Source organism: Rhododendron vialii, chromosome 5a (genome assembly GCF_030253575.1).
Source record: "Rhododendron vialii isolate Sample 1 chromosome 5a, ASM3025357v1".
Lineage (NCBI taxonomy): Eukaryota > Viridiplantae > Streptophyta > Magnoliopsida > Ericales > Ericaceae > Rhododendron > Rhododendron vialii.
In genome coordinates, this window is record NC_080561.1 from 27,995,986 (window position 1) to 28,011,583 (window position 15,598).

Sequence of the window (15,598 nt, forward strand, 5' to 3'; positions counted from 1 at the left end):
ATCAAAGACGAAGCGATGATTTACGAAACATAACACTGAAGAAACAAATGAGAAGGTAATAGTATATGTGAGCTAGGGTGAGTAGTATAGTAATAACTTAATATGGAATTGCAGAATTCTGAAACAACTTATTGTAATTGGATCCTCGAATAATACAGATAATAGGGGTAAGACCCAACATTATATTATGAACGATATGGGTTGAATTCGATACACTTCATGGCCGTGGCCTAATTACCTTTTTGAGGACTAAGGCAAAATCTCTATTTAAGGTTTTTTATTATTTAATTAACTAATTAGTTCAATTCAAATTAAGTTTTAACAATTATACTCTGACAAATAAATCACACAATTATACTCTGACAAATAAATCACACAATTTCATGGCCGTCGGTACGTTTTCTCTCCCCCAATGGTCGGTACTCATAGATTTATTGTTATAAATAATCTAAACAATAAATCTATGAGTACCGACCATTGGGGGAGAGAAAACGTACCGACGGCCGCCGGCGGGCCGTCTCCGGCCACCGGACGGCCGATCCGAGCCGTTCAAAAATTCTAAAAAATAAAACCGAGGGGGTCAACGCGGGAATCAAGGGCATCCGAGGTGTTTAGGGTGCTTGATCAAAGCACCCTTTTTTCGTGTATATATGTACACACACATATATACACGAAAAAAGGGTGCTTTGATCAAGCACCCTAAACACCTCGGATGCCCTTGATTCCCGCGTTGACCCCCTCGGTTTTATTTTTTAGAATTTTTGAACGGCTCGGATCGGCCGTCCGGTGGCCGGAGACGGCCCGCCGGCGGCCGTCGGTACGTTTTCCCTCCCCGTGGTCGGTACATATAGCAACACTCTATTTATAAATGATGAAACTGCATTTTTCTCTTTGATGTACTCATCACGGCAAGTTCAATTGATTTTGCATCAAGTATAGTGGACCAATAAATACATCATCGTAGCCATGGTCCGCCCCTGCATTCTCAACCAATTGACCTTCCCCGTTTCAGAACGGGAAATAAATTCTTATTTTTTAAGAAGATAATTTCAAGTTCAGAAATAATGGACTTACTTACATACCCCCACCACGAAGGTCTCTCTCTCTCTCTCTCTCTCTCTCTCTCTCTCTCTCTCTCTCTCTCCTTCCTTGTTTCAGATAGATAGATTACCCCCACTATTTACTTCTCATCCTCATCAATTAGAGGGTTTCAAGTTGAGAAACCCTAAACTGTTGTGCTGCCAAAAAAAACCTAATTCGAAAATTTGAGAAACCCCTAATTCGGAAATATGAGAAACCCTAAATTGGAGTTGTTAACAACAAACAATGAACTTACTAGTTCCAAAGTTTTATTGTATTTCCATCACTAAAGTAGCTACCTATTTGCCAGCATATTTAACTGAAACAAATCTAAGCCGTGATATGCCTATTTTGAGAATTCGAGAGAGGTGATCATTGTTCTTCTCATTAGCCTATGTGTTGGATCCTTTTTCCAATTTAAGCGGCTTGCAGGCTTCAATTTTGATACCCTTTTTCTTCTCCTGGAAAGTCAGAAGCTTCCTCACAATAGCAGGAAACCGAGTACTTGGTGAAGTGCTTCTATCAAGTTTATGGAGAATATCGTTAGGGCGGCGAACACCAATACGGCCATTGTTCCATGCATAATCAAACGTGTCAAGGAGCTGAGCTTCTGTTTTTCCAGCATTGCTCTTATTCTTCATCTGTTCAACATCAAGAAAAGGGAACAAGAAAAGAAAAATGGTTAAAATTCTACAACCTGACATACACTATTGGGGGATCTCAATCACAATATAGATAAGCACGTGTAGTATAGTGATTTGTATTGTAGGGTAACAAAACGAATTTTATGCCATTGCCTAAGGAGAAATGTTGTCAACTTCTTTATTTGATGACTCACTTCAAGCAGGTAAAGATGAAGATAAAAATGAATACAAAATCACCATGGCAAAGTAGTATTGTGTAGCACCACCTCTTCACCAAACTATATCAATACATGACATTCATTCTTGAATTTGATTAGCTCGTTCATCCATTTAGAATATAGATATTGTAGTTTGTTGCTGAATAATTTGTACTTGTAGCCAATTTTAGCATGAACTTGTCCAAAAAAAAATCATGTATCTAGGTGTCCATATATCGCTCACTCGCATTTGAATGTCACTGTAATAGTTCCGTTTTGTCAAATGAAAAGTATAGTTCTCTGTCTTGTATACTCTGCATTCATTGTAACAGTTTTGTTTTGTTAAATGAAAAGTTTAGTTCTTGTCTTGTCTTGTATACTTGACATTCTAGTCTTGTAAGTGTTTTTTCTGGCCTTCTTGTTATTTCAACACTTCAACTACAGATGAGTGACCTCTGTGTGTTTTGAGCATGTTACTGTTAGGGTTTACCGTTTCTAGGTAGGAATTGATACATTGTTGGCAATTCTTTGGCTAGATGTTGAACGGTTTGCTTATTCTTGGTGTGCTAATCACTTGTTTATCTACTTTCAGATTTTTTAGAAGAATCCTACCAAGATCAAGAACAAGGAGTGCCGCAACACCACTTTGAATGGTGCTATGCAAGAGGGCAAGGACAAAGCTATGCAAGAGGGAGATCTCCTTTTTGCATCTAGATCATCAAAACTGCTACTATCCTAGCAAGAGGGAGAGCACAAAGTAGTTCGACAACTCCAAAATCAAGTTCCCCTTGGTGTATGGAGCGTCCAGCCAAGAAGAGATGTTAGCCAACTCCAAAATCAAGCTCCCCATGGTGTATGGAGCATCCAGCCAAGAAGAGATGTTAGCGACACTTAGGATTTTTCTTTTTCATTTTGCTTGTAATATAGCTTGGGGTAGACGACGATGATGATGTTTGGCTTATGCCTCTTTTGTAAAACATTATGTTTTCATGTCAGCTAAATTTAAAACTTATGTTTCAATTGCAATTGAAATGCTGGTTTGCTGTTTTTTTTGGTTGCTATTGCTAACTGAGACGTCGAGCTAGATTGAAAACAAGGGAAACTCTGTCGAATTTTTTAGAAAATACCTTGTGTTGAAGAGTAGTTCACTTGCTTGTATTGTTTTATATCGTGTCATATGTCCTGTGTCCCATTTTGTGTCCTTGAAAGCTGTCCATATCGTGTCATGTGTCCCCTTTTGTGTCCTTGAAAGAGCTTATTGTTTGTCGGTCTTGTAATGACCTTTCATAAGGTAGATGGTTTGGAGAATTCTGTTTGAAGTTGACTTCTTTAATGAGACGCATTCTACTTTTGTTCATAAAATTGCACCACTTCTTTAATTTCTTTATGCTTCTGTAATGACCTGATTGCTTGTTGAATTCATAGTTCCATCAGTCACCAATATCAATACTAGAATTATGCTAGTGTATGTAGTTCTGGAAAAAATTTGGCATAGTCTCCCCTGTTTTTTGGTCCTAGCCCGACGTCTAACATCTCAGTCTGTACAATAAAAACAACATGAGGTTACGCACAAGCCCCTCCCGGGCATTTCTCATTCTAAATCACAAGTCACAAGCTATATTCATAGCCAAAATCTATTGCCAAATTATCATTTCACAACGAAGACCGTAATACAATAAATTTAAAACCCACGCCGGGCTGTTCTCATCACAATTATCAATTACATACGAAGTTAGGTTTCGCAATATTACAACTTGATATTACAAAGCTTAGTACATATTGATATTCCAAACTACAACAAATTGATCATTTTCCTTGGCCTTTGATTCACTTGAATAGCTTCAATCTCTTTCACTGCCTTTTCGAGTTTCTACTAGTCTTTGCAAAGCTATTGGTCCCATAGCTAACTTTCGCAGCAGCTAAGCTATCCTTTACGTACAGTTGCATGATCAGATGATTTCTTTTCCCATCCTTTAGATTTACCAGATGGCTCTCTCCCTTGGCCGCACCATATTTTTTCTCCGCTCAACTCCACCAACGAACATCTACAGCAATGAAAAGAATAACATTACAAAGTTGAGCATTATGCGACCAACTTAAATTGAAGATAGAGTAGCAAGCTATCAAAAATAAAGATGGTCAACAGATTCATCTAAAGATGGTCAAGCCATCAACTAAGTCCCAATTTTGAACAAGGTTATAAGTGTTTATGTTGGATTGTGTTCATATTCAGATTGGTGGACTACTTTGGTGGTGTGTTCAGTTTGTGTCCAGTGTGTATCCTACAAGAATCCCCAAGCTTCGTGAATTATCATATGGAACTATGGAATGCTGGCTCCTGGAAGAAACGATCAGTCAGTCCATCCATTTGAGAAGGGAAGAAGGTATCCTATAGTCAAAGCAGCAGCTGCTACTTATTCTCTGCTGTTGTTCAGTCAATCCAACTCAATGTGTTGTTGAGCCATGGCAATCTCGTTAGTCATGTTCGTTGTTGGACCATGTGTGGACTGCTAGCGTAACGACCCTAGCCCGTCCCTAGAGGTTAAGCCATAACAAAACACCGGTAGAACTCCCACCAAGGCCATATCAAATAACAATTACCTCATAAGCAACAAAAACATGATTAGAAGATGCTAATAAGCCTGTCTTTAGTGAACATAAGGTCCTAGAGTGAAAGATATGAAGTTAGACAACCAATCTCAAGAAATAATTTCAGAATCTGAAATTTCATCAACTTCAACTTAAAATCTGACTTTGCACAGAAATAATTAAGGTACAAACTCCACATACTTTTTACAAAAATGCTAGGGGTACATATGAAATGTACATATTATGTACATATCAGTTTTGTGGGGCCCACCTCGGGTCCCACAAAGATGATTCAAACCGCCCATTTTTTTCAAACATTTTTTTATGGAGCCCTGTAAAAAATCAGCACAACCCGATATCGGTAAGGATTTTTTCTTAATTTGTGGAGGCGAAACTACTTAACTGCTTAGTTTCGCCCCTACAAATTCAGAAAAAATCCTTACCGATATCGGGTTAAGTTGATTTTTTACAGGGCATGTTTTAAAAATAATGAGCTGTTCAGATCATTTTTGTGGGACCCGAATTGGGCCCCACAAAATCTATATGTACATTGTATGTACATATTATATGTACCAATAGCAGCACTCTACTTTTTAAGGTCTATGAATCTAGTTTCAAAATCAGAAAACGGTTCGTAATTTCATCGCTCGAGCTAAAAATTATGGCCGTTTCCCCAACATGTTTTGGTGCAGACTGCACAGTTCTGAAAATGAGTGATGCTAGGTTAAGAATTTCTATAGAGCTCAATACTTCAAACTTGGTCCTGAAATTTTTATCGTAGATAGAAGACTCATAGAGAAACTCTCAGTAAAATTCTCAGAAATTTAAGAACTTTCAAACTATCTCAATAAAATTTCCCAAAATCAGACAAACATGAATTTTCCAATTCTGCAGAATTCTAAACCAAGTAATTTCTGTTCTAAACTATTTAAACTACACGAAATCCAAACATTCGATAGGGCTTTCATGAGTTCTTCAACTCCCTAACAAAAACCCAACTCCAAATTCCAATTAAACTTGAAATCAATCTACTAAAGCAGCAAGGAATATGAATTTCACACTAAGAACTTGGAATTCATACCTACTTGAATTTCGATCAGCAAAGCTAGGATATTTCCTTCTAGAATTTCGATCAGCAAACCAAGTATTAGTGTAACAAGATGCCAAAACATATACAATTATTTACCTGCTGATGCCGTTGCTCGAGGCACAACTTCTCTGAATTTGCCATGCCAAGCACCTCTGATCAGGTCTGAGCCTTGAATCTGTGGGTGGCAACTTCTCCTGCATAAAGTTACTTTGGGAGTCAAATAGAATTTCAGGGATTGACTTTGAACACCCACCGAAACAATTTAGGGGTTTTTTTTTTCAAGAAACTCAATTTAGGTTTTTCTCCCAGCAACTTAGCGATTAGTTCAAGGAGAGAGAGAGACCTTCGTGGAGGGGTAACGTTGGACTGCCCAGAAGCCGGTTGTGGTGGCGGTCGCCGGCGGTGGAGAGCGCTGCCCTCGTCTGCGTTGACCAGGAGAATCAGCCCGAGATAGGGAGGGGGGATTTGAGAACAGAAGACTTGGGGTTGGGTACCAGTGGTAGAGGTGGGAAGCGTGGTCACCGGTGGAGGTGGAAGCGTCGTCACCGGTGATGGTGGTGGTGGTGGTGGTGGTGGTGGTGGGAGCAACCCTCTCTCTCGATTCTCTTCTCATTGTGAATGTGGGGATGGAAGGAAAAGGGGAAATGCGACCTGGAAGCTAGGGTTTTTTTTCATAAAGTCAAAACAACGTCGTTTTGAGATGATGTCAGCTGACATCAGCACGTTGTGTGAATGTGAATGGTTGTGTGTCTAGCATTTTTGTTATATAAGCATGAAGTTATCTTTCTTGTCAGGAAGAGAAAAGCATGATACTTGGAATTTATTATCGCATAATTTTAGCGAACTTTAAAGAATAATGTGAACGCAAAGAAATGATGCATATTTACGAGACACGAGAAATGAAAAGTGAAATACAAAAAGTAATGTGAAAATGGAATGTAAAAAGATTAATGATTGTGTGAGCATGAGAGCTCGGTAGGATCAGTAAAGTTGGTCGGTGGAATCATGGCTTGGTATGCGTGTGTGAGCATGATAGTCTGGTGGGATCTGAAAGAATGGTCAACAAAATCATGACTTGGGTGTGTGTGTTACCTAGGAACCCAATGGGATTTGAAAGAATAGTCGGCGGTACTAGTGTCGTGTTGTGTTGTGAGTTGATTAAAGACTGAGAGCCCAGTGGAATTTGAAAAATACGGTCGGCGGAAGCAGTGCTTTTAGGTAGCAAAATCTAAGATTAGCCTAGGAGCCCGATAGGATATGAAATATGGTGGGCGGAACCAGTGCAATGATACGAAATTACGATACACTGAAATGACAATGACACTCTAATTAACTCTGACAAGACACTAATACTTTATTTTGTTGATTTGTTGTTAATTATGAGATGAAATACAATTACTTTACAAAATCATATACTCCCTCCGTCCCTTTTTAAGTGTCCTGCTTCGTAACTCCAACTTATTAAAAAGACATCATCATTACACCTTTCACATCAACTTTTTCCTCCACTTTCCCTACTTACCCATCATCATTACACTTTTACTCACTAACTTTTCAAAATAAAATCTACTTTTAGGGACAAAATAGACAATACACCAACTTTTACCCCCCCTAACTTTACAAAATAGACACTTATTAAGGGACAGCCCAAAATGGAATACTGAACACAAAAAAAGGGACAGAGGGAGTACTACTTTCGTCCCATAATGTTTGTCCGGTTCGCAAAATGAGGTCTTAAAAATAATCCAATTTTTGCCAGAAAAATTCATATTTTTTTCAACAACTTACTAGATATCAATGAGTTCTTTTAATTTGTGAAAAAGAGTTTGAATTTTTCTTGGCAAAAATATATTATTTTAAAAAATATTATTTTACGGACTGGACAAACAATATGGGACAGAGGGAGTAATACGGAGTATATATTTTTCTTAGTGTAAGCAACATAGGCATAGAGTTAGCTACTGAGCTTATTGAGTTTAAAAGCTCATCAGCAATGGCCGAGCCACTTGGAGACGAGTGGGGGCGCCCCCACTAAGTGGGTTTTTTTTTTTTTTTTAGATTTTGTATTTTTCTTATTTTGATTTCTTAAATTGTTCTTTGTTTAATCACTTCAATACTTTTTGTATATCATTTCTAATTAATTTCTTATTTTAAATATTACAATAATTCTATTACACTGGCGAAGTGAGATGTCTAAATGTTTAATACAAAAAATAGCCACCACTTACCATTAATTTGAAACTCTCCAATGAATAATGTCCAAATTCATAAGTGGCTAAAACATGAGTTATATAGATTATACTTTGTTAATTATTTACAATTCTTAAAGTAGTATTGTATTTGTCGATAGAACCCACAATATCAAGACGAAGTTAAAGGTTTAAGGACAAAATTAAACTTGTAAAGAAAAGTGTATTTTTTTTCTAATTGGATCGGGGTTGTTAAATATTGACATTTTAGTTATTGTGTATTTAACTGCTCTAAGACTTGATCCGCTGTGATAACCCAAACTTAAAATAAATAAATAAAAGGAATCATTTTTTTAAATTTCTTCGTAAAAATTCTATCGCCGCGGTTAATCTTAGATTAATTTTTAAAGCCAACAGTAAACTTTTGATGTTTTTCTAAGAACGTAGGATATGCAACACAAACAAATAGGGACTGGTTCCACACTGTCGGTAGGAATTTAATTTCCCAGAAAAGATTTTCCGTCGGTGGTGAGTGAGATTCATGCTAGCAGATAAGGATTGGGCAAGATTTATGAGTTGGGTGTGGATCGGAGCATATGTATTAATTTATTTTTTCTTGAACTTTGACTGCGCCATATCAAGGTCTCAACCCTCCCGAATCACAATACCGACGTTTTTATCTCGAAGATGTCCAATCTGTAGAGAAATACATTAGATTATAAATAAATGGGAAGATTCTAGGGAAATTTTGTACAAAAAAAATCGATGACCACACCACTAATCAGCATATAGTCGCTAAATATATTATTAAAAGAATAAAAAGGTAAATGAATGGTTAAAGAACCATACCCCCGGGTAAGCATTATATTTTCTCTTATTTGCATAGATGACTCTCTCTTTTCCCTTGGACTTTGTATATTCCATTTCTTTGTCCTAGTAAGTAAAAAAAACGTGAGAGAGGATTTTTTCGTCCCTTTCATGAAAAATAGGATGTGCTTACCCTAAGAAAGCGGATCATATTCATATCACGTTCCTCTCGAAGCACAACACTGACGTTTCTGAAGATATTGTCCATAGCTTGGGGATTGAATAGAGGCTTAATAGTTGCTTAAGAGGTTTCTACAGTCAGGATGTTCCTGGACAAATAGTTAGAATGTTTCTATACTAAATTGATGTAGAGCTATGCAGTTCACAATTTCTCTTAAATAAAATAACCTCAATCAATAACTTAGTAAAAATGCCCAAATTACTATCATGAGGGACATGGCGGGAACATGAGACATCTAATTCCAAAACATCCCCACAGATGTGTTCCCTCCATATAATTGCAAGGGGGAAACATGGAAAACCCATTCACACATTTGGTAACCACTCCTTCTCTCTCTCTCTTAAACCACGTTAACCTCTGATCTCCAAAGGAAAACCGCTTCCCCTATTTGCAGAGCATGCCTGTACCTAATGAATGTAGAAATTGGCACATCAACTCAGCACTTTGGAATAGTACAGCAATTCCCCATTCGGAAAACTTCATGGCTGCCAGAAACCCACTTCATAAGAGAAAAAATAGATGCTTTACTCCCCCTCATTCTAACCAAGGCAAGTTATCTAATCCGTTTCACATTTGAAAATTTTAATTCCAGTTTCCATGTAATTTTTTTTATAACTTTGATATGATTGTTAGGGCACCAATCACATGTCCCCCTCTTGGTATTTTCCAAGAGAGAGAAAAATTACTACAATTTGGAAAATTAATACATACTAATATTGTTAGTGCAATTTAGCCTTTTTTTTCCCTGAGTTCAAAATGAGAACTAAAATGTTGGCCAAGCCACAAGCGAATAAGTGGGAAGCATTTATGCAAATTTGCACACGCACCGTGCGTGTGCCCCGGCCTAGGCCACATGCAAATAAATAGGAAGCATTTGGGCAAATTTGCACACGCATCACCTGTGCCCCGCATCGCATCACGTGTCCATTCAAAAAGATATCTATATGAATTCAGGTGTTATTCAACTCAAAATTACTCGTGCGCATAAGGGCATGGAAGGACCATGTAGAAGCAAAATTCCTACATACTTACCAATCAATGAGATAACGGCCAGAAAAAAAAACTTGGGTTAAACTGCACCAGGCTGCACCTTAATTGTCTAAGTATCCAAGTGGCAATGTTGGCTTGCCAGCTAAAAGTTCGTACTATGTTACTACTATGAGAAATATAGTACTAGTAAAAAAAAAAAAAGGTTCCTTCAATAGAAAAGAAATCCTCAAACTTCGACAGGAGATTCATCAGCGACGGTCGAATTGAGCACAGAAAGCTCAAAAATATCATAACCAGCACAACCCAATTAGAATGCATTGTTTTGTGCATTTAAGCACGGGTTATCCCTAATGAAATCAAATTTGGCTTTGAGGTATTTTTTATTTTACAGTAAAAGGGAAAAATAATTGGGAGAAAGAGAAAAAAAAAATCTAAATTTGAAAACTCCCCATTTAGACTGCATTAAATGAAAATATGAACCAATAAAACCAAATCTAAATTTGGGGTACTTTTTATTTTACAGCAAAAGGAGACTTAGTAGCTTATTAAGAGGTATCTATAGTCGAAATTATCTAGGACTTACAGTTATAGCTAAGCATTCCACAATTTCTCATCAACGAAACATCTCCCTACCAACGAAACTTCCCAATGAAAGGATATATGTTTTTCCTATTATCCCACTATGAAATTCAAACCTCTGATTCTACCATTAGAAATTAGAAACCTAAAACAGAGGGTGAGTTTGGTGGACAAAGAAACCCGACGAATTCTCATTCTCATTCTCATTCTTTTGTACAGGCGATGCCCAACAGACCTAAAACCCTACAACTTGGCAAATAGGACCATGAAATGATACAGTGATACAACTATATAGCCCAAGTCTAAAATACACAGGATCGACCCACGTCCCAAAAAAGACAAATTGCATTGATCAATCATAAAATTAGTAAAACATTAGAACAGGGAAGAGATGCACTTAAAAGCGAACCTGAAATTTGAGGCATTGGGCATCGGCTTACGATGAAGCCCCTCTCTGCTCTAATCATCGACGCTTCATTGCACTGAAAGCCACTATGCATCTGGAAAAAAGAAGAGAAAAAGTTAGAATTTTCAATTAAAATCAACACACAAAAAGCCCTAAAACCAAAAGAAAAAAGAAGGGGAGTTCACATGCAAGAAAATCGGATTCACAACCCATTTAGAATGCATTGTTCTGTGCATTTAGGCACGGGTTATCCCTAATGAAACCAAATTTGGCTTTGAGGTATTTTTTATTTTACAGTAAAAGGGAAAAATAATTGGGAGAAAGGGAAAAAAAAATTTAAACTTGAAAATTCCCCATTTAGACTGCATTAAATGAAAATATGAACTAATAAAACCAAATCTTACTTTGGGGTACTTTTTATTTTACAGCAAAAGGAGACTTAGTAGCTGATTAAGAGGTATCTACAGTCGAAATTATCCAGGACTTACAATTATAGCTAAGCATTCCACAATTTCTCATCAACGAAACATCTCCCTACCAACGAAACTTCCCAATGAAAGGATATATGTTTTTCCTATTATCCCACTATGAAATTCAAACCTCTGATTCTACCATTAGAAATTAGAAACCTAAAACAGAGGGTGAGTTTGGTGGACAAAGAAACCCGACGAATTCTCATTCTCATTCTCATTCTTTTGTACAGGCGATGCCCAACAGACCTAAAACCCTACAACTTGGCAAATAGGACCATGAAATGACACAGTGATACAACTATATAGCCCAAGTCTGAAATACACAGGATCGACCTACGTCCCAAAAAAAGACAAATTGGATTGATCAATCATAAAATTAGTAAAACATTAGAACAGGGAAAAGATGCACTTAAAAGCGAACCTGAAATTTAAGGCACTGGACATCGGCTTACGATGAAGCCCCTCTCGGCTCTAATCATCGACGCAATTGCACTGAAAGCCACTATGCATTTGGAAAAAAGAAGAAAAAAAGTCAGAATTTTCAATTAAAATCAACGCACAAAAAGCCCTAAAACCAAAAGAAGAAAAAAAAAAGAAAAAAGAAGGGGAGTTCACATGCAAGAAAATCGGATTCACAACCCATTTAGAATGCATTGTTCTGTGCATTTAGGCACGGGTTATCCCTAATAAAACCAAATTTGGCTTTGAGGTATTTTTTATTTTACAGTAAAAGGGAAAAATAATTGGGAGAAAGGAAAAAAAAATCTAAACTTGAAAATTCCCCATTTAGACTGCATTAAATGAAAATATGAACTAATGAAACCAAATCTTACTTTGGGGTATTTTTTATTTTACAGCAAAAGGAGACTTAGTAGCTGATTAAGAGGTATTTACAATTATAGCTAAGCATTCCACAATTTCTCATCAACTAAACATCTCCCTACCAACGAAACTTCCCAATGAAAGGATATATGTTTTTCCTATTATCCCACTATGAAATTCAAACCTCTGATTCTACCATTAGAAATTAGGAACCTAAAACAGAGGGTGAGTTTGGTGGACAAAGAAACCCGATGAATTCTCATTCTCATTTTTTTGTACAGGCAATGCCCAACAGACCTAAAACCCTACAACTTGGCAAATAGGACCATGAAATGACACAGTGATACAACTATATAGCCCAAGTCTGAAATACACAGGATCGACCCACGTCCCAAAAAAGACAAATTGGATTGATCAATCATAAAATTAGTAAAACATTAGAACAGGGAAGAGATGCACTTAAAAGCGAACCTGAAATTTAAGGCACTGGGCATCGGCTTACGATGAAGCCCCTCTCTGCTCCAATCATCGACGCTTCATTGCACTAAAAGCCACTATGCATCTAGAAAAAAGAAGAGAAAAAGTCAGAATTTTCAATTAAAATCAACACACAAAAAGCCCTAAAACCAAAAGAAAAAAAAAAAGGGGGAGTTCACATGCAAGAAAATCGGATTACCATTTCAAACCCGGTGAATTCGGTACGGGGTTTCCCATTTGATTCATCGGATTACCATTCCAAAATATAGTAGTCATAATTCTAGCAGGCAGTAATTTTCAAATGATTGTACGCTTGCATTCAGACTATAAAGAAGACAATTACTACTATATTTTGGACCTTATTGCTTAGTTCATAACATCGTCTGCAATATTTTTAGGATACAAGAAGAAAGTTTTTGCAATTATTGGTGTTAAGGTCTATGCTGCAGGACTGTATATGAACCAATCTATTTTAGGTGGATTAGATGCATGGATCGACCAAGTCTGAAATACACAGGATCGACCCACGTCCCAAAAAGACAAATTGGATTGATCAATCATAAAATTAGTAAAACATTAGAACAGAGATTGTATAGTGCCACGGCTGTGAATGTCAATAACATTAGAACAGAAATTAGTAAAACACTAGAGCAGGGAAGAGATATACTTAAGAGCGAACCCGAAATTTAAGGTACTAGGCATCGGCTTACGATGAAGCCCCTCTCTACTCTGATCGTTGAAGCTTCATTGCACTGAAAGCAACTATGCATCTGGAAAAAAGAAGAGAAAAAGTCAGAATTTCCAATTATGATATACACAAAAAGCCCTAAAAGCAGAAGAAAAAAAAAAAGGAGTTCACATGCAAGAAAATCGGATTACCATTTCAAACCCGGTAAATTCGGTAAGGGGTTTCCCCTTTGATTCCCGGCGAGATAGGCGCACAGCATCCTCCAACCAATCCTGCTCCATACCTACGAACCCAAAGAGAGACGGAATGAGATTCAGTGAGATTGGTGGGCCGGTGGGTGGGTGGGTGTGGCGAGATAGCGTGAGATTGGTGGCTCGGTGTGGAGAGAGAGCATGAACGCGAGAGAGAGAGATTGTTGGTTTTGGGTGGATTGCAGGGAAGAGAAACAGAGCTGAGAGAGAGAGAGAGAGAGAGAGAGAGACGGTTTGAATACACAGTTTGAAATGGGTTTTTTTTTTTTCGGGGTTTGGTCTCTCTTCTTCTTTTTTTTTGACATGGGGGGTTTGGTCTCTTGACTGGACAGTTTTGAGGGGAACTGAAAAAAAGGGGTTTGATCTTGGCCCTTGGTCTAAAACTCCAACTCAATCACAACCTTTGGTAGGCCCAAAAAGTTAGTTTGTGAGGGATATTTTGAAAACACCCCCCTCCCTTGTTATATAGAAGATAGATATAGATAGATTTTCCATAGTAATAGATCCTGCAATATTAATTAATGATACATGAGTTAGGATACTGCAATGTGATATTTCATCTGCATTGGATAATTTTCCCTAATTCACGTGTGACATAGGCGTTCGGCTATGATGCTCCCATCAAAAACCGCTGGTTTTGGGAGCATGGTACTCCCATCAAATCTGAACCGTAGGATGTGATTCTTTTAATCCTGGCCATTCATCAAATCCCCTGAATGTAATTTTTCTCTCTCCTCTCATTCTCTCACTACCTCCTGTTCCAGTTGCATCACGACCGGATAAAAGAAAAAAAAAAGTTGCATCACAGGTAAAAATTTTGAGCCCTAATTCACAGTTGCCGCTCTCTCCTCGCCTCCTCCTCTCGTCAATCGTCCTCCACCTCCACAGCCGGACGCCTCCACCTCCTCCGCAGCTTTAAACGCCTCTATCTCTCTCCCCTCTGCTGCTGTCCAGGTGTTGTGCTGCTGGCTGCTGGCTGCTGGCTGCTATGCTCCTAAGGCTGCCTTCTGTTCTGTTATGACTGTTGTTTGCTATTGAACTGCTGCTGGCTGCTTTGTATAAGCTTTGGTTTAAGCTATGTATTCGATTATGTCTGGTACCCACATCACTTTTGTACCAGATTGTTTTGTGTGTCATGAACAGATTGTTAAGCTCTTAAAAATCGAACTTACAAAAATCTGGGCGTGCTTATCATTTTCATTGCATTACTTACCATTTATACAGGGTGTGCTTACTAAAATATGAAAAATCTTACCATTTCAATTTCAATAACCGTATTTACAAAAATCTGGGTGTGCTTCTCATTTTCAGAGCATTACTTACCATTTATATAGGGTGTTCTTACTAAAATTTGGAAATTCTTACCATTTCAATTTCAATTTCAATAATCGTACTTACAAAAATCTGGGCGTGCTTCTCATTTTCAGAGCATTACTTACCATTTATACAGGGTGTGCTTACTAAAATCTAGAAATTCTTTCCATTTCAATTTCAATAACCGTACTTACAAAAATTTGGGCGTGCTTCTCATTTTCAGTGCATTACTTACCATTTATACAGGGTAAGCTTACTATAATCTGGAAATTCTTACCATTTCAATTTCAATAACCGTACTTACAAAAATCTGGGCATGCTTCTTATTTTCAGAGCATTACTTACCATTTATACAGGGTGTGCTTACTGAAATCTGGAAATTCTTACCATTTCAATTTCAATAACCGTACTTACAAAAATCTGGGCGTGTTTCTCATTTTCAGAGCATTACTTACCATTTATACAGGGTTTGCTTACTAAAATCTGGAAATTCTTACCATTTCAATTTCAATAACCGTACTTACAAAAATTTGGGTGTGCTTCAAATTTTCAGGGCATTACGTACCATTTATACAGGGTGTGCTTACTAAAATCTGAAAGTTCTTACCATTTCAATTTCAATAACCGTACTTACAAAAATCTGGGCATGCTTCTCATTTTCAGGGCATTACTTATCATTTATACAGGTTGTGGTTACTAAAATCAGGAAGTTCTTACCATTTCAATTTCAATAACCGTACTTACAAAAATCTGGGCATTAT

General features: G+C 37.5%; 1 protein-coding gene and 1 long non-coding RNA gene across 2 annotated transcripts; both read right to left on the bottom strand.

Moving 5' to 3' along the window:
• Positions 1-3,545: 3,545 nt before the first annotated feature.
• Positions 3,546-7,260, bottom strand: LOC131327087 (uncharacterized). Its single transcript, XM_058360088.1, has 3 exons — positions 5,944-7,260; positions 5,697-5,794; positions 3,546-3,966 (listed from the first exon to the last, which is right to left on the bottom strand). The coding sequence occupies exons 1-3, from the start codon at positions 6,211-6,213 to the stop codon at positions 3,846-3,848; spliced, it is 489 nt and encodes a 162-aa protein (XP_058216071.1). The 5' UTR covers positions 6,214-7,260; the 3' UTR covers positions 3,546-3,845.
• Positions 7,261-7,646: 386 nt separating this feature from the next.
• On the bottom strand, positions 7,647-13,811 carry LOC131327088 (uncharacterized). The gene is made up of 6 exons (XR_009200168.1): positions 13,464-13,811; positions 13,252-13,354; positions 12,579-12,669; positions 11,707-11,787; positions 8,639-10,906; positions 7,647-8,485 (listed from the first exon to the last, which is right to left on the bottom strand). It is a non-coding gene; the product is annotated as an uncharacterized LOC131327088 (long non-coding RNA).
• Positions 13,812-15,598: the final 1,787 nt, after the last annotated feature.

Coding starts and splice junctions, on each gene's coding strand:
- LOC131327087 (XM_058360088.1), bottom strand. CDS start 6,213: ATGAGAAGAGAATCGAGAGAGAGGGTTGCTCCCACCACCACCACCACC. Junction 5,795..5,943: donor AACGTTACCCCTCCACGAAG/GTCTCTCTCTCT, acceptor AACTTTATGCAG/GAGAAGTTGCCACCCACAGA. Junction 3,967..5,696: donor TCGAGCAACGGCATCAGCAG/GTAAATAATTGT, acceptor TCATTGCTGTAG/ATGTTCGTTGGTGGAGTTGA.